At 40.3% G+C, this 17,449-nt stretch overlaps 6 protein-coding genes and 1 long non-coding RNA gene across 8 annotated transcripts; 5 read left to right on the top strand and 2 right to left on the bottom strand.

Moving 5' to 3' along the window:
• Positions 1-826: 826 nt before the first annotated feature.
• On the top strand, positions 827-2,301 carry LOC108615987 (zinc carboxypeptidase). Its single transcript, XM_018010891.2, has 2 exons — positions 827-1,111; positions 1,174-2,301. Exons 1-2 carry the CDS (start codon positions 827-829, stop codon positions 2,164-2,166), a joined length of 1,278 nt encoding a protein of 425 aa, XP_017866380.1. The 3' UTR covers positions 2,167-2,301.
• A 194-nt stretch (positions 2,302-2,495) lies between these two features.
• Positions 2,496-2,902, bottom strand: LOC149268481 (uncharacterized). Its single transcript, XR_016270466.1, has 2 exons — positions 2,787-2,902; positions 2,496-2,726 (listed from the first exon to the last, which is right to left on the bottom strand). It is a non-coding gene; the product is annotated as an uncharacterized LOC149268481 (long non-coding RNA).
• Positions 2,903-3,766: 864 nt separating this feature from the next.
• Positions 3,767-6,992, top strand: LOC108617448 (polyadenylate-binding protein). Its single transcript, XM_018013254.2, has 2 exons — positions 3,767-4,447; positions 4,829-6,992. Exons 1-2 carry the CDS (start codon positions 3,770-3,772, stop codon positions 5,051-5,053), a joined length of 903 nt encoding a protein of 300 aa, XP_017868743.1. The 5' UTR covers positions 3,767-3,769; the 3' UTR covers positions 5,054-6,992.
• A 774-nt stretch (positions 6,993-7,766) lies between these two features.
• On the bottom strand, positions 7,767-10,069 carry sub (kinesin family member subito). The gene is made up of 4 exons (XM_018013313.2): positions 9,418-10,069; positions 8,335-9,349; positions 8,094-8,274; positions 7,767-8,030 (listed from the first exon to the last, which is right to left on the bottom strand). The coding sequence occupies exons 1-4, from the start codon at positions 9,926-9,928 to the stop codon at positions 7,923-7,925; spliced, it is 1,815 nt and encodes a 604-aa protein (XP_017868802.1). The 5' UTR covers positions 9,929-10,069; the 3' UTR covers positions 7,767-7,922.
• Positions 10,070-10,115: 46 nt separating this feature from the next.
• LOC108617502 (ribonuclease H2 subunit B) lies at positions 10,116-11,361 on the top strand. The gene has a single exon (XM_018013314.2). It carries the CDS (start codon positions 10,262-10,264, stop codon positions 11,282-11,284), a length of 1,023 nt encoding a protein of 340 aa, XP_017868803.1. The 5' UTR covers positions 10,116-10,261; the 3' UTR covers positions 11,285-11,361.
• A 151-nt stretch (positions 11,362-11,512) lies between these two features.
• On the top strand, positions 11,513-13,315 carry LOC108617507 (WD repeat-containing protein 5). Its single transcript, XM_018013320.2, has one exon. It carries the CDS (start codon positions 12,167-12,169, stop codon positions 13,286-13,288), a length of 1,122 nt encoding a protein of 373 aa, XP_017868809.1. The 5' UTR covers positions 11,513-12,166; the 3' UTR covers positions 13,289-13,315.
• A 189-nt stretch (positions 13,316-13,504) lies between these two features.
• Positions 13,505-17,339, top strand: LOC108617506 (sodium-independent sulfate anion transporter). Of its 2 annotated transcripts, XM_089471154.1 has the most exons (10): positions 13,505-13,722; positions 14,378-14,419; positions 14,511-14,810; positions 14,874-15,098; positions 15,595-15,710; positions 15,798-16,101; positions 16,161-16,463; positions 16,523-16,668; positions 16,729-16,899; positions 16,978-17,339. In XM_089471154.1, the coding sequence occupies exons 1-10, from the start codon at positions 13,701-13,703 to the stop codon at positions 17,203-17,205; spliced, it is 1,857 nt and encodes a 618-aa protein (XP_089327280.1). In that variant the 5' UTR covers positions 13,505-13,700; the 3' UTR covers positions 17,206-17,339. The 2 variants fall into 2 exon arrangements, with proteins under 2 accessions (XP_089327280.1, XP_017868808.1); XM_018013319.2 differs by lacking the exon at positions 14,378-14,419 and having other exon boundaries at positions 13,508-13,722.
• Positions 17,340-17,449: the final 110 nt, after the last annotated feature.

Raw genomic sequence — 17,449 nt, 5'->3', positions numbered from 1 at the left:
CAAAATTAATTTAAAAATAGTTTTTTTAACTTACATTTTTACTTAATATATAAATCTTAGATATCAAGTTACAAATTACAAGTCTTAATATAAAATGTTGTATAGTTCTGCTTGTAGCTTTGTTTGTGATCATATGACGATACTATCACTAACCATAGTGATACTACTCACTTGGCTATTGTGAATTAAAATTCGATTAAGCAATGCAATTCGTAGCAAAACAAAAGCGAAAGAAGAAAAGCCGGCGGGGCTCTCAAAAAATCATTGTAATAACCATGACAAGACCATATGTTGCCGTTTCTGGATAAGGCTTAGTCCAAACGGATTAAGTGACTTTAATTTTGTAACCGCGAGTGTCTAAAATTGACAGCAGTTAACAGCTAAAGAGAAAGAGAAAGAAAGTTAAAATAGGTCGAGGAATTTGCATATAACATGCATACGTATGTGTGTACATATGTATGTCGTTATTTTCTGAGTGCCAGCTGTGCAGGTATAAAAATAATTCCTCTCCGCATATTTATGGCGGTAGTTGAGTGCACTACCTGCGAATTCCGATGCTTAACAGCTGTTTTCCTGGACAAACACAGATTGTACATATGTAAGTAAATGCATGCTTGCATGTGTACATGCCTGTATGCAGATATCTATGGGAGTGTGAGTAGGCTAATCCGCTCGCTTTTTATAGCTCTTGCTCGCGCACTCGTAAATATATACTCAGTAGTTGACGATAACAAAATACATGTCTCTCTCAAATGGAAATATATAGAGTTTTGTAGTCGCTTAAATGCAACTGCGCTCATGTTTCTTGGTCATTTAATGTTTAACAATGGCTGCGAAAGGAACAAAGGAACGTGTCTCGGAGAATAGTTGTTGCGCTGGCAGCGGAGCAAAAGATCAGGCGCGCTATGATCACTACCGGATATATAATGTCCAGTTTGATAACGAGGAACAAATCAAATTGTTCCAGAAACTTGAAGAGCAGAGCGATAGCCTCACCTTCATTGGCCACGCACGTGAAATCGGGCAAAAGCTTTCAATATTGGTTGCAGCACATCGCGTTGCAGACTTTGCCGACTTGCTGGAGACCTACAAGCTACAACATCGAGTTCTGGTATGTGTTACAACATATTCAAAGAAATATTTTCATATAGTAATGTATTGTTTACTTTGCAGACATACAATTTCCAGGAGAAAATTGATCGTAATATGGGGGAAGTTGTGCCAGAGGATGTCGATGCCTCCAAATTGGACTGGCAGCACTTTTTCCACTTGAAAACCATCTACAGTTGGTTGGATCGGATGGCTGCAAAGTATCCGGGTCAGTTGAATGTACTAAATATGGGCACCAGCACCCAGGGAAATGACATAAAGGGCGTTAAAGTGGGAAACAATCCGGCGAATAAGGCAATTTTTATTGAGAGCGGCATCCATGCACGCGAGTGGATCGCCCCTGCCGCAGCCACCTACATTATCAATGAGCTGTTGAGCTCGACAGATGAGCGCATTCAGAACTTGGCCAAGAACTACAATTGGTTCGTCTTTCCATGTGTCAATCCCGATGGCTACAAATATACATTTGAGCATGATCGCATGTGGCGTAAAAATCGCCAATTATTCGGCACGTGTCGGGGTGTTGACCTGAACCGCAACTATCCCGATCATTGGAACTCTACGGGCTCCAGCAGTGATCCCACTCGATATGATTTCGCTGGACCCAGCGCAGCAAGCGAAGTGGAGACGCAGCGTCTGATTGAGTTTATACGCAATAATGTTGAAAAGGAACAGATCAAGACGTACATTTCCCTACACTCTTACTCACAGATGCTCATGTTCCCATATGGCTACACCAAAGAGCATGTGTCCAACTACGACGATCTGCAGGAATTTGGGAAAAAGGCATCGGCCGCCATCAAGGCGGAGAGTGGACGAGACTACGTAAGTGGCAATCTGTATGAGACCATTTATCCATCAAGCGGTGGTAGTATGGATTGGGCTCATGCCGAAGCTGGTATACCAATCGCCTACACATTCGAGCTACGTGGCCCACCCGATAGCCAGGATCTATTCATTCTGCCCGCTGTGGAAATACAGCCAACAGCCAGTGAAGCACTTACAGCGATTCGCACCATAGTGGAGGCTGCTGCTGAGAAAGGCTACTACAAGTGAATGATTTGCACATTATATTAATTACTATAATATAGAAGAACTTGACGTATAACGATATGGAGTACTAAGAAAATTGTTTTACAAGCGATGTAATCTAAAATAAATTCACATGTTTTACTGTTATGATAAGAAAAACTTATTGTTTGCATACTTATATATGTGCATATAAATTCCAGTTATCTAAACGATATCGTCTTGCCGTTAAATGTGTATACATATGCATGCATATATATATATATATATATATATATATGCATACATAAATACTTTTATTTTTAATGGGAGTAAACCGCACAGTGGCTTATTGTCCTATATCTGCGATTTCAATGAAAACCCAGTCAAAATAACAAATTTTCATCAGACTATTTTGCGAAAACGCTTCGGGTTGACAGTAGCCGCTTTAGCAGCTTTATCTTATAAAAGTCCTTAGGCCGCTATTTCAAAGTAACAGATGTGGGGACACATCTTTTCGTCCAAAATGGCCAACGCCCGAGCACAAGCCGAAGGCATATGCGCAATGCGCATTGCCTCTTTCCCTGCCGGACAAGGGCAAATCCTTTCTAAGGAAGAGCATCAATGGCAATTAACATACGTAGAGTGTAAAAAATTATAGTGCATACATGTATATTTTTATAAACAATATATTTTTATAATTATTTAAATAGTCCGGGGTAAATACTGTCAGGAATAACTTTGCAAAATAAAGAAAATCTATATTGATAAGCATTTATCGTTATCGTATTTCGGGTATTTTGCATTGATAAATCGAAATACAATTTCGACTACAGTTTTGGTATTTTTCAATTGTATTCAGTGTATTTTTCACGTTGGCCGCTCGCGGTCACACTGTACACATCCCTATAGGTCTCGGCAGAAACATATAGATTTTTTTTATTAAACATTCACTAAATTAAACTATAAAAAGACGCCGAAGTAGTTACGTTTTTTATTGCTGTAACGTAGAATAAGACGAATCTCTTTGTTTGCAACGTGTACGTGTGTAGGGTAAGCCCGAGCAAGCCAAAAGTGAAAGTCCCAGAAAAAGTACAAAAAGAGAGATAGTGGGACAGAGTGTGAAAGAAAGAGATAAAGATATATAGCACGAGAGAGAGTGAGCGAGAACGGTGAAAAAGAGCCAGAGTCTGGGTGAGAGAAAAACGATTTTTTCAGAGAACAACGCGGATTTTTCGTATTTGCTGTGGACGGGGAAACGTGTGTGTGAATTGAGCAGAACCTGGTGAGTACATTTTCTGCCTGCCTGCCTGCCTGTTTGCAATTGGTATTTTTGTATGTTGTTGTATTTGCATTTTCAATTGAAGCCGAAAATAATTTGAAAGCAGAAGCAAAACCGAAACGCAACGTAAACGCAACGGCGCCAAGCTATAACAAAACAAAGCAAGCAAAAATAATACTATAAAAAAGAAACAAAAAACATCAGCCACAACAACAACGGCAACAATAATAATAACCATAGAAAATAACGAGAAAAGTCAGCGCGCTGCCGAAGACCGTCAAAATTCTCAGCCACAGCCAGCACACACCACCTTACAGCACCTGCACCCTATTAGCTGCCACCACGCTCCACCACAAACAACCAGCCATAATGTTCGTCAATTCGATGACGTTCCGTGGAAATCCGGCTAACTATCACCAGCAGCAGCCGGCGCTCAACCATCATACGCTGGCTGCCGCCGCTGCCCATCATCAGCAGCAGCTGCACCATCATGCTGCTGCAACTGGGCACCTGAGCCATGGCGTTGGCGGTGGCCATGCGGCTAGCAATCATTTGGCTGCTGCTGCTGTGCTGGGACGGCATGGACATAATTCCCTGAATGCCGGGCACACGTCCAGTTCGTCGCACTCGAGTGGTGCACTGGCTAGTGGCAGCAGCGGCAGCAGCAATAGTTCGCCGGATAGCGGAAAAATTTACATCAAGAATCTGGAGCGTTCGATTGACAACAAGGCGGTGTACGATACGTTTTCGGCTTTTGGCAACATTTTGAATTGTAATGTGGCGAAGGATGAGGATGGCAACTCGCGCGGATATGGCTTTGTGCACTTCGATTCGGAGGAAGCCGCCCGGGCGGCCATCGAGAAGGTCAATGGAATGCTATGCAATAATCAGAAGGTGCATGTGGTGAAGTTTATACCACGACGAGACCGCGAGCAGGAGAAGGCAACCCATTTCAAGAATCTGTACGTGAAGAATCTCAGCGAGGAGTTCACCGAGCAGCATTTGCGAGAAATGTTCGAGCCCTATGGCCGCATTACCAGTCACAAGGTGCGTCTATTCTAATGTTTGTTCACTTCTCTTGTTTTTTGTGAATATATTTTAGGGCAGGCAGGCAGGCCAATGCCGGGGCGGTGGCGGGAGAATAGATGAGTATGAGTGAGAGCTGGAGCTGCAGATAAACCATGTGGCACACTTTGTCATCTCTTAAGAAATGCCACTCACAGCACTCTCTCTCATACTCATACTCTCACTCTCGCTCTTAGCCCGCGCTCCGGCCAACTGGTGCGCATGCCCGCCCTAAAGAATTAACTAACTGATTGTCGTCGTCCCGCTACAAAGGTTCGCTGCAACGGGGCAGCAGTAGCAGCCGCAGCAAGCGATTTTTGTGGTTATTGTAATTGCTATTATTAATTCGAAATTCATTTACAGTTGATGCTGGATGAGGAGGGACGTTCGCGCCGTTTTGGATTCGTGGCATTCGAGAGTCCACAATCGGCGCTGGCCGCCGTCATTGGGCTGCATGGCAAGCAGCTGGGCGACAACAAATTCTTATATGTGGCACGAGCACTCAGCAAAGCTGAGCGACAGCAGGAGATCAACCGCAAGCTAGAGGAGCGCAAACGTCAGAAGGCCGGACAGATATTTTATTACTAAAAATTGGTAACGGAATGGACGGATCTAAACGCTGTTGCGTCCGATGCGAGAATAAGAAGAAGATTAAATAGAATCCCCCTCCAACCCCTCACACGAAACAAACAATATACACACAACATACCAATATCTAATATATATGTATAGGTATAAAGACATATATACATATATATTATAGATATTTATGATTGGATTCTGCATTAAGCAAAAATTTAAAAACAAAATGCAATACACAGCAAGCACAGAAGAGACAACACACACACACATATTTAGGTGTAGGCCACACACACACACACACACACTCTTGAGAGTGATGCTAATGCAGAATCATCCAAATCTAAATGCAAATGGAAAAATAAGGAATTCACATACATAGATTTTCAAATATTAGAATCTAATATGAAATCTACTGCAACAAAATGAAAAAAATGAGAAAGAAAAACAAATAATTCGCTAGATTTTCTTTAACTTTTTTTGATTAGATGTTTGTCTCTTGTTGAATTTAAAGAGCAGAAGCCCCTAAAAATACATAAAACATAAAATTAAACAAAGATAAGCAGCTTCTAGCTTCACGAACAGAATGCGTACGCAAATGTCTAAATATATTAAAATTTCTTACTAAATAATAATACAAAAAAAAAAAAAAACATAAACACACGCAATTAGCAAGTGAATTCTAGGCAAGCGTCGAACAAATATATAGCTACCATGTCGCGAAGAGTCATGGACAAATATTGAATATTTACACACATACTATATATATTAAAACTAACTACACGATTGCTGTAAAATTCTATAAACAATTAAAGCACCCACTTTACGTATATAATGGAAAAAAACTAAAAAAAAAAAAAAAAAAAAAAAAAAAAAAAAAAGGAATATATATTTCACGCTGTAGTTTAAAAGCGTTTATAATACTCACACATACACACACCCACACACACATCCTAACTAATGCTAATTAAAAAAAAAATAAAATAAAATAAAAAAAAGAAGAGATTTGAGGATACCTTAAAGAAAAAATATGGGAGCACGAGGGAAACTCTTGTGTGCAATTGCAATTTACAATGGAAAAAGAGTATTAAATTAAATTTGTAACAATTACAGAACATTTTTGTAATTTATTGTAAATTGTTTCAAAGTAGCTAACAACATATTGAACACCAGACAGCAACAAAAACTGTAAACGATATAATTTAAAAAATCGAAATAAATAATTGTACGTGTGACACACACACAAACACGCAAATGCTTACAACTTTTTAGAAAAAAAAAAAAACATATTCACTCACATATTAAAAAAAAAACGAAACTTATTGAAGTAATGGAAAAGAAAATAAAAAGCGTGTAAACAAGCTCGGCACATTTTCAAATTAACCGGGAAAAGAGCAAAATGGCAATGGCAAATAATACATAAACATATATTTTAAGATTATTGAGCTTAATTTTTAAACATGTTTCAAAAAGAAGGAAAGTCAAAAACAAAAGCAAAAATCCCCCATAAAATAAATAAACACACAAACAATTTGTATAGTTAAAAAAGAATGGAAATATGAACAGGCAACAGCAAAAACAAAACAAAACAAAAACAATTGAAATATATAGTAATTAAATGAAATGCGAAACCTTAAGAATTGCATAAATACACACTCACATTTACAATAATTTATTATGTAACAATTAATTTTAAATTTCCGTTTCGAGTTTAAAAGAGAGAAAGGAAAAATGAAAATGAGTAAAGCGTTGCTAACAATTTTTGTCAGCTAAGTAGAGCTAAAAAATAAAAATATAAAAAGAAAATTTATAATTTACAGGAAATTGATAGTATTAGTATACACACACACATACACATGCAATATGAATTTAGAGAACAGTAAACAAAAACAAAAGCAAAAAACAAAAAAAAATATTAATGCAAAATGTACAAAAAACAAAAACAAAAATGAATATGAAACTTTTCGTTTGCAAAGCAAATGCGACATATGTGTATTTTTATCATTAATTGTAATAAAACCAAAACTTAATTGCTTTTGCAGAATTTAACTTACAAAGATGAAAAGAAAATCAAGAATAAGATGATGAGAACAAAAGTCCCCAAAAGAAAATCAATGATGAATAGGAAAAAAAAAAAACAAAAACAAAATGAAAACCTTGAAATATATAACCTTTTATAGTACTAAATTTTTAGCCAGTACGAATTAAAAACAAAAAGAAAAGAATAGAAAACAAAATGCAAGTTTACAAGGCAAAACTCGAACAAAAAGAAAAACAAAAGAAAAAACCCTTTAAACAAATGAAACTGAATTCAAAATTTATAATAAATACTCGATTTTGCACATTTTTGCTAAATGAGAAATTACATAAATAAAAATTATGTACTATTTTTTTTTTAATTATATATAATTTTTTTTAGACCCAAGCTACACACACACACACACCTTATACACACATATATATATAAAGCAGGCATATATATATATATTTATATGTATATATATATATATATATATATATATATATATATATATGAATGTAATTCCATTAAAAAAGAAAAACTCCTAATTATAAACATATAGAAAAGAAAAGGAAAAATACCTACTTATTAAAACCCAAGACGATATATAAAAATTCATGATGATGCAGAATCGTCTAAGAAAACAAGTAAATTGCAGTAAAAATATGAGAAATTTGAATAAAAATGCTTTTGCAAAAAGTGTTTAAAATTGAGCAAATTTGTTGTATTCAATTTAAATTAATAACAAATAGCAAATACTTAAACAGTTAACATAAATTTAAAAAGAAACGCCGCAAGACGACAAAGAACACACACAAGCACACGCACAACATGAATTAAGATCGTTGGATATATCAATTATTCGTCATCAATTATCTCTATATCGCTATTGGGGGATTTCAATTCTTCGATTTCGTCCTGCAAGTCCTCGATTTGCTCCTCATATTTGCGCTTGATGGAAGCAATCTATGTGATTTAAATATACAATCAATAAGAATCAATATGAGCAGCATAAACGGTGGGACAAACCTTCGCCTCGAATTCCCGATTAAGCATAGCGATCTTCCTCTCCTGCCGCTCCTCGCACTGTTTCAGATTCGTTTGTATACTCGCCTCGAATGTGTCGGTCAGCTCCTTGCGCAACTTCTCCTCCTGCAGCTGAAGCTTTAGTACAATGTCATAGTTCAGCCGTTCGACCTCAGCACGCAGACTGTCAAGTAATATATTAATATTATTAGTAATAATATCAGTTAACATCCATCTACTTTACCTAATGTTCTGAGCTTCCAGTTCTTCGATATATTCCCTGTCGCGCGAGTCTCCAGTCGAGCTGTACTCGGCGAAAAGCGAGTAGCGCGTATTGTGCTGCTTCACCAACTGTTGCTTAAATAATATATTCTTGGCAATTGAGGCAAAGCTGAGGACATTGAGATTCTCTTCGTAATATTTATCGAGCGGCGTTACTGTGACAATCATGGCCAAGCGCTCCTTACCCAGCAGAGCGGCCTGCAGCAGCATCGTCAATTTCGAATCCCGATATGGAATGACATCCGCATTGGCCTTCTTCTTTGTTGAGCTGGCCGCGTCCAGGCAACGACCCAACACCATAAGCGACGTGTTGATGCTTTGTGCCTCTTTTAAACGGGATCCGATCGTGCCCGTTTTGTCCACACGCTCTGAGCCGGCAAGATCGCAGAATTTGTATGAGTTTTGTGTGGTCATGCCATTCCGATGGTATTTCAGTACATCCACCGTGAAGACGCAATGCGAACGACTCGAGTTGGCATTAACTGCCGTAGAGGCGTACGTCAGACGTTGCTGTCCCAACCGTAGCAGCTTCAGAGCTTCCTCGCTGCTTCTCACAAATATACTAGTCAAACCCTTGATGAAGACCTGGCCCTTATTGCAAACGATCTTTAGATTTTTCCGCCGAGCCTCCATATTTTGCTGACGTGGGGGTAAGGTCAACAGATCGTAGACGAGCTCATTGTATATTTCGACAAATGACACCCAAATCATGACGGACACTTCTTCGGCTGGCTTCTCTTCGAATTCATGATCGCCATGGATTACTTGCTTTAGGCGCTGGTGTTGAGCCTGCATATCCGGGCACAGCGCCAACAACTGTCGACGTATTTGCATTTCCTTCATAGTAACATCGTCTTCCAGGATTACCATGCGCGCATTAACAAGCTTCAGCTTGGCTGCCGTATACACCTGCTTATTGTACAGGGTAAATATGTGTTCCAGAGCGCGTGGTATAATGCCGGCCCTAACACTGTCACCTGGTGTAGCCAATCAAACTAAACGTGAATGCGGATTCTTACTGATAAGAGGGCTTCTAATTACATACCAAGCAACGTATAGGTTTTACCCGATCCAGATGTACCATAAGCCATGATAGTAACGCACTCCTCGTCTATAATGCGTGGACCCACGCATTTGTCGTATATATCCCGCTGTCCAACTTGGCTATCGAATATGTTGGTGAAGCTGTAGTGCTTCTCCATGCGGTTCACATTATTGCTGCTGTTCTCGTTGGTGGCGGCGCTAGTGATCAACACATTGCCACACTCGGATATAATATACAATTTGGATGGAGATTCCACAGGTCGCAGGCGTAGAAATACCTGTGGCCCTGTCTCCATTTCGCTATCTATTGAGCTGCCACCCTCATCTCCGGTTTTCGTGTACTCCGACTCCGTGTCTGAGCAGTCGGAGGAGCTGTCGCTGGTTTCAAGGAGCACCTCGTCGAAGAGTCGCAGTTGTTTGTTGGGGCGAGGACGAAAACGGCGATCGATGCTGGGATCACGGGGCATTAAAAAGGAGCGCATTTCGCGCTTGCTAACCTCTTCTCTCTCCATTGGTTTGCGCACCGGTATCCTTTAATGTTTTTAATTTAATGTGTTCGTCACTTTTGGCGGTTTGACTTAAAGACGCTTGTTCACGAGTTGCCAACTGATTTAAACCTTATGCTCACTTTGCCAACTATTTCGAAGCTAGAGCTGGCGAGCAGAAAGTATCGAGTAATTTTTCTATCGGTCGAAAGCAATACTATCAATAAATCGAGTGATTTACGAACACCGCCAATATATCGAGTGAGTTCACAAAGGTGGCAGCTCTAATAACACGAGTGTCCAAAACATAAACATTATAAAGGCGGGATCTCTTGTTTATATAAATAAGTAGACTTTGAAATGAGTAAAAAGACAACACGTTCCGCAAAACCTAAGGTTGACCCAGATGCGGCGCCACAGCAGCAAAAAGCGTGTGCTATCAAGAAAGTCTTCTACATATCCAAAAAGTTACTTAACACCGATGACGATCAGCGAATGTGTTTGGAGCGATTCTATCATCCAGGCAAGGGGCAACCGGCTTTGTTTATAACATTGCAAGAACGGCAAATAATGGAGGTTCTAGAGTACGCAGAGCCACGACGCAGTTGGCTACTAAATAGTGAAGTCTGCTCCAATGGACGCATGTATATGACGACGCCAATAGACCCAACGTTTCTTGCACTGCATCATCTCCGCAAGCACTGCGCCCAGCGTGCAATGTCTCTGGATAGCATTAGCGTAGACGAGGCGGACACCAGCACAAACCGTCTGTTAACCAAATTCATAAACGCTGACAGTTTGAAGTGCGTGGCCGATGTGAAGACATCTGGGGAGCTTGTCTTCTATAAATATAACAAAGATCGAACGTTAGCGTGGCTTGCTGTGAAGACACGACAAGTTGTATCTGTGCTCAAGGCAAAGCAAGTCCATTGCGGCTTGGGTGCCAAGTCGCAGAACTTTGTGCGCAGCGAAAAGATTGTGGATGACAATGATGTCAAGGAAGTGGACTACTTACGCATGGCTTGCGACTATGTGGGTCGCTATTTGGATGCGAACTTGCATGCTGAACTAACGCGTTATCTGGACATACCAAGCGAGATTCAGGCTCTGGTCGAGGAAAACGCCACGGCAAAGAAGCGAAAATCTCAGCAAAGCCAAGCCAGTGCGAATAGTAAGAAAATAAAGCTCGCCAATGGCGAAGATGCTGCAACTCAATTAAGGAATAGCAGTCTGCTGGACAGCGATGATAACAAGGAGAGCATCACTTCGCCGCCAAGCACACTTGCACCGCTTAAGGAGCGCACCATGACGGCTATGGAAAAGGTTCTGGCCAAGAGCGCCAAGGGCAGCAAAAGCATTGCATCCTTCTTCAAAGTCAAATAGTTTTAAGTACTTCAATTAAGAATAATGTTACTTCAATGCGATTGTTCAATATACTCCATCAATTTTAATTTATGTAAGCAAGCGGCATTTTTGAAGTTCACTGACTTCTGTCTACAGTTTTGTCATATATCTTGTCAATTGGATTGTTTAATGTATTGTTAACATGTCTGGCGCGGCACTACCAACAAATTGGATAAACAAGTCGGCCAAGCTGTCACCCGCCACAAATTAATTACGATTGTTTGCATAGCTCTGAATATCATTTATGAGTTTTTTATCAGACGGGGCCTCTGCGAGAAAGTAACTGGAAATCTGACACCTTTAAATTGGATGCAGAATATTCAATATTAAAACGTTCCTTTTGTAAACTTTTTGCTAGACTCTTCAAGGAGCATGAACTTTGACGACTTTTTTTTAACGTGAAATTCGATTAATAGGCGCTAAAAATGCAGCCCTGCATTCCAAAAGAAGAGCATCCGCCTGTGAAAAGACACATCCCAAGTTGCTCTGCCCGTTAAGCGTTGCCACATCCTTATATAAAATTCACTGAAAAGGCTCTAGTGTAGCCCTGCTTGATAAAAACTTCAAAAGCGTTTTCATAACTGCGAGCCGTATCATAATAGTGGGCCACTTCTATTGTTTTCATAAATTTATCATTGATTATAGACAGCCTCTTGTATCAAAAGTTATTCTGAATATATACATATGAAATATTATGGGTAATTCATGTGTCTAAGTAATCAGCTTGTAATGTGTTGTCCTGTCACAATTTGAAATTCAGTTAGGCAGAAGCCTACCAGCAGAGCTTTTATTAAACGTCAACTGTCGAGTTTTGACATTTTGCAAATTCGTTTCATTGAAGATATAATTAGCAAAAGCGCAATGTCGATTCCAGATGATATTTTGAAAGCTGAAATGGTTTATGCAGATCCTTCAGAATTGCCAAGCACTTTGTTTGCCGGTGTTGACCCAGCGGACAGCAGTGTGGAGCAGCTCTTCAAGATGCCGCTGCCATTTAAGGAGCCCAGCACCGAGGAGAAGACTGTAATCAACAATAAAATCGAGGTTGTGTCGCCGGGGTATGATCTGAAGTACACGCTCGAGGGACATACGCGTCAGACTACAGCGGTTCGCTTCTCTCCCGGTGGCGAGTGGTTAAGCAGTGCATCGACTAATGGCGTACTCAATATATGGGACGTGGATACGGCTAAGCTGCACAATACGATGACAGGTCATTCACTGGGCATTAACGATGTGGCCTGGTCGCCGGATGGCAAGTTCATAGTCAGCTGCAGCGACGACAAGACCATCAAGATGTGGGATCCCCTCACTGGCCAGTGCCAAAAGTCATTCATAGGCCATAATAGATATGTGTTCTCATGCAGCGTCCATCCGCAGTCGAATCTGATAGCCTCAACCAGCTTCGACTGCTCCGTACGGCTGTGGGACGTGCGCAACGGCAAGGCACTGAATATGATCCTCGCCCACATGGATCCCATTTCGTCTGTAGACTTTAATCGTGACGGGTCTCTCTTTGTGACCGGCAGCTTCGATGGGCTTGTTCGCATTTGGGACACCATCAGTTGCCAAGTGCTGAAGACGCTCATCGACGAAGACAATTCCCCGGTGGGCTATGTGAAGTTTGCCCCGAATGGCAGATATATACTCGCCGCCTATCTGAACAGTCAGATAAAGCTGTGGAACTTTCAGAAGCCGAAATGCTTGCGCGTCTACAAGGGTCACATGAATCTCAAGTACTGCATCTCCGTAAACTTTTCCGTTACGGCTGGCATGTGGATCGTATCGGGCAGCGAAGATGCTTCACTGTATATCTGGAGTCTGCAGAACAAGGAGCTTGCCCAGAAGCTGCCCGCGCACACAAATGAGGTCATTAGCACCGACTGTCATCCCAAATTGAATCTGATAGCAACGGGCGCTCTACAAAACTCGGACAATCTCAAGATCTGGCAGAGCAGCGAGACTGTAATCGAATTAAATAAATAAAGTAATTTGTATTTAATTAGAACTTAATTACCATTTGTCTTTAAGCTAACTTTGTATTGAAATTCTTGTTATCAGCCGGCTCATAATATTGTAATTCGCTATGAAGCGATAAGATGATAATCGAAATCGCAAATCATATAATACTTATGAGTGTGCATATGTGTGTGTGAGTGTGCGACTATGCATATGTGTGTATGTGTTTGCACACAGTCTGGGCCCAGTCGAGCCCGCGAGGAAGCGATTAGCGCGTCATTCAAGTCCGGAGCGTCGCACTGAGCGAACGTTCGCTTCACTATTGTAACTTAACGCGGAAATAAGCACCGAACCTGATACTGAAGCAGAGAAATAAAATATCAATATATATAAGTAGACGTGAATAATCTTGTAAAATCGTTGAGCTTGCAACGAAGTTATGAGAGCCGACGATAATGAAGGTAATTTTATTGCCTTTGAAATGCGGGCAACAGGTGAGCGGGGAAAATTAAAAATTCCCCGATTCATGTTATTGTTGTTTATGGCTATTTCACGGCTGGTTAGAAAGCGTGCGGCAATCAATTGAATATCATTCAGCTAAATTGAATAACAAAAGACAGATCTCTCAATGGATCGATGCGACAATATTGTGTGAAATTTCAATTTAAATATCAAGATCTTAAGTTTGAGTTATAAAATTCAGCTTTCCTTCATCTTAAAAAAATCAATAGGAAATCTAATACAAATATTTTTGTTCTTAAGTTAATATAGATCACTTCTTAAATGCAATCGAAGTGTTTGCTAAATATGTATAATAATAACATGTGTTTATAGTGCATTATACCAGCTGCAATTCAAGTTCAATTGAGCTTTATCTCGAAGTCTATGTACATGAAATTCCCCAAAAGTCATATAACAATATATATATAATAGTAAAAATTGTACTATAAATAGCTGTTCAAACACTTTCTAATTCGAGCTTGAAAGATTTCTGTTTATTCACTGAGAGATAAGTATATACGTGACTTATTCGCAAAAAAAAAAAAAAAAAAAAAAAAAAAAAAAAAAGCAACCGCATTTATTTAAAAAATAAAAACAAGCTTATCTCTGTTTTAGTCGCGGCCTCCAGTAAATGTTGTCCAAATCAGTTGCTACCAGGTCAGATTTTCGAATCATTTGAATTTATGACTTAATAGAGGGGTCCGGATCGTAAACATGTTATAGACTTTAATGGATTTGTGACTTGCAGAGAATCTATACCATGAGCAGTTGCCGAATGTGGGCACGCTTATCGAAGAGAGTGGACGCAAGTTATGCCGACCCTCGACAATTGCCAGAAAATTTCCAATAATCAGCTGGCTGCCTCGTTATCGGTCGGCATATCTGGTGCAGGATTTCATAGCCGGCTTTACGGTCGGACTTACGACAATACCTCAAGCCATTGCCTATGGCGTAGTGGCGGGCCTGGAGCCCCAATACGGCCTCTACTCGGCCTTTATGGGCTGCTTTACGTATATTGTGTTTGGTTCCTGCAAGGATGTGACCATTGGTAAGTCGTCAATAGATATCCATAATCAGATTGTAATCTCCGCTAACTAACACACTTTGATAGCCACAACTGCTATTATGGCTCTGATGGTCAATCAGTATGCCACGATTAGTCCGGATTATGCGGTGCTCATTTGCTTCTTGGCGGGCTCGATTATTCTTGTGTTGGGACTGCTAAATATGGGCGTGCTCGTGCGCTTCATATCGATTCCGGTTATAACTGGATTTACGATGGCCGCAGCCACAACCATTGGCAGCGCTCAGATCAACAATCTCGTTGGCCTCAAGGGTAAGCTTTAAATTTCCCAATTTCTTATCGTCTAATCAGCTGAGAACTTTCCGAATTGGTGATTATTATGATGATTATGGCAGCTCGTATATCTGTGAAAATATCAAGTGCCGAATTCAACTGTAGGGAATTGTGTAGTCCTTAAGACTCTTTCATGTAGAATATGCATATGATAATTGCAATATCAATTCGCTGAGTTGCAGCCGAAGATAGAGATAAGAAACGGAGACCAGGAAGTACGTCGGGTACTTTTACAGCCTGAACTTATCTTCTCAAATTCAAATATCAACAATTCATTCAAAGGTGCAATCGAGTCAATTGCATTGTGCGTTATAGCTATATTCCCAGTGAAGAGCAGACGGAACTTACGGAATTATAAACAATTTATATAATATTTAACACTAGTTTAGTTAGTCAGCATAGAAACTCTAGCATTTCTATTTGGTATAACGAATATAGGAATGATATCGAAAGTCTTGAATCTCTTCTTTGACAGGCCCTTCGAATGATTTGTTGCCCTCGTGGAAACATTTCTTCACGCATCTGCCCTCGATCAGAGTCTGGGATGCCCTATTGGGCGTTGTGACTCTGATCTTTCTGTTGCTCATGAAGGTAATTGTAATCACTAATCTTTAATCTATGTATAATAATCTGTCTTGCTTTCATATAATCTATCTTGCTCTTTTGCAATTGCAATAGCAATTGACCAAGATCAAGTGGGGCAACAGGCTGGTCTGGAAGTATCTCTCCCTGTCGCGCAATGCATTGGCTGTCATCTTTGGCACATTCCTGGCCTACATACTCAGTCGAGATGGCAATCAGCCATTCCGGGTGACAGGCAATATAACAGCGGGAGTTCCACCATTCCGATTGCCTCCGTTTAGCACAACTGTCGATGGAGAGTACGTCTCCTTCGCAGACATGATAAGCACTGTGGGCGCATCTTTGGCATCCATTCCAATGATAGCCATACTCGAGATTGTGGCTATATCCAAGGCGTTTTGTATGTACATACCAAAGTGTTCCACTCTGCCTGATTATAATTTTGCTATAATTATCTAGCCAAGGGCAAAATCGTGGATGCCTCGCAGGAGATGATTGCCCTGGGCATGTGCAATATCATGGGCAGCTTTGTGCTTTCCATGCCGGTGACCGGCTCCTTTACCCGCACAGCCGTCAACAATGCCAGCGGGGTGAGAACTCCCCTAGGAGGTGCTGTAACGGGTACCCTTGTGCTATTGGCGCTCGCCTTTCTCACACAAACCTTTTACTATATACCCAAAACGACGCTGGCAGCGCTCATTATAGCAGCGATGATATCCTTAGTGGAACTGGAGAGGATTTCAGATATGTGGAGATCTAAAAGTGAGTGGAGGACCACACCTATTTCCAACACATTTGATATGTATGAATCTTTTCTGTAGAACGCGATCTCTTTCCCTTTGTGGTGACAATCGTTACATGTCTCTTTTGGAGCCTGGAGTATGGCATCGTCTGTGGCATCATAGCCAATCTCGTCTATATACTCTATAGCAGCGCTCGACCACAAGTGCTCATAACGCTTGAGAAGGTAAGCAGATATCCTATATCATATTATCTTTATTAAATATGTTAACCTTCCCCTTTATAGATCAATGGCCACGAAGTTGCCCTGGTCGATGTCAAGCAGAAACTGGACTATGCCTCTGCCGAGTACCTGAAGGAGAAAGTTGTGGCTTATCTTAACCAGCAGAATTGTAAAGTTCATTTGGCGGTGATCAAGGGTCAGGAAATTAATTCAATTGATTACACAGTGGCTATGGTAAGTTTAGTACATTAAATAGTATTTTATATTAACTAAATTAAATTTTAAATAATATCATTATAATTGCTTATGCAGAATATAATATCACTGTACGGCGATCTTAAGGCACTTGATTGTGAAATGATCTGCTGGAACTGGAATATTGGCTCTGCTGGCGTCGTATGTCGTCTCAAGACTGAAATGCGTTCCATATTTAAGTTTAACTACGAGCTGGAAGAGCTGATCGCCTCCCACTTCGACACATCGAATACAGCGTCGACTGTCACCATTGAACCTGCCCAGGGCCAAGTTAATGCGGCTTAGAAGAGACCTTGGTCATTCCATTCAGTATCACAGTATTTTATATATATATGTACATATATTATTCGAGAAACGTGTACTTAGATAAGCTATAAAAAGCCTTTGAGTAAAGAACTATACTACTTGTAAATCAAAAATTACTTCTTAGGGAATGGGCATAGATGGATGCTAATCTTGGAGTACGATAATTAAATACAACTGCTTACGCTCTGACCCATAATTCAAATGTCCATCCTAAGGATTCTAG

Source organism: Drosophila arizonae, chromosome 5 (genome assembly GCF_054131065.1).
Source record: "Drosophila arizonae isolate 15081-1271.41 chromosome 5, UAZ_ARI_1.0, whole genome shotgun sequence".
Taxonomy (NCBI): Eukaryota; Metazoa; Arthropoda; class Insecta; order Diptera; family Drosophilidae; genus Drosophila; species Drosophila arizonae.
The sequence above is the reverse complement of the archived record's forward strand: the minus strand, read 5'-3'. Positions and strand labels throughout refer to the sequence as shown.

Bases quoted from the DNA above. Each gene is read 5' to 3' on its own strand.
- LOC108615987 (XM_018010891.2), top strand. From the start codon at position 827: ATGGCTGCGAAAGGAACAAAGGAACGTGTCTCGGAGAATAGTTGTTGC. The intron at 1,112-1,173 runs GTATGTGTTACA...TTTACTTTGCAG, and splicing joins AGCTACAACATCGAGTTCTG to ACATACAATTTCCAGGAGAA.
- LOC108617448 (XM_018013254.2), top strand. From the start codon at position 3,770: ATGTTCGTCAATTCGATGACGTTCCGTGGAAATCCGGCTAACTATCAC. The intron at 4,448-4,828 runs GTGCGTCTATTC...ATTCATTTACAG, and splicing joins GCCGCATTACCAGTCACAAG to TTGATGCTGGATGAGGAGGG.
- sub (XM_018013313.2), bottom strand. From the start codon at position 9,928: ATGGAGAGAGAAGAGGTTAGCAAGCGCGAAATGCGCTCCTTTTTAATG. The intron at 8,275-8,334 runs GTAAAGTAGATG...ATTACTTGACAG, and splicing joins CTGGAAGCTCAGAACATTAG to TCTGCGTGCTGAGGTCGAAC. The intron at 8,031-8,093 runs GTTTGTCCCACC...TAAATCACATAG, and splicing joins ATCGGGAATTCGAGGCGAAG to ATTGCTTCCATCAAGCGCAA.
- LOC108617502 (XM_018013314.2), top strand. From the start codon at position 10,262: ATGAGTAAAAAGACAACACGTTCCGCAAAACCTAAGGTTGACCCAGAT.
- LOC108617507 (XM_018013320.2), top strand. From the start codon at position 12,167: ATGTCGATTCCAGATGATATTTTGAAAGCTGAAATGGTTTATGCAGAT.
- LOC108617506 (XM_089471154.1), top strand. From the start codon at position 13,701: ATGAGAGCCGACGATAATGAAG. The intron at 15,099-15,594 runs GTAAGCTTTAAA...CTTCTTTGACAG, and splicing joins CAATCTCGTTGGCCTCAAGG to GCCCTTCGAATGATTTGTTG. The intron at 16,669-16,728 runs GTAAGCAGATAT...TCCCCTTTATAG, and splicing joins TGCTCATAACGCTTGAGAAG to ATCAATGGCCACGAAGTTGC.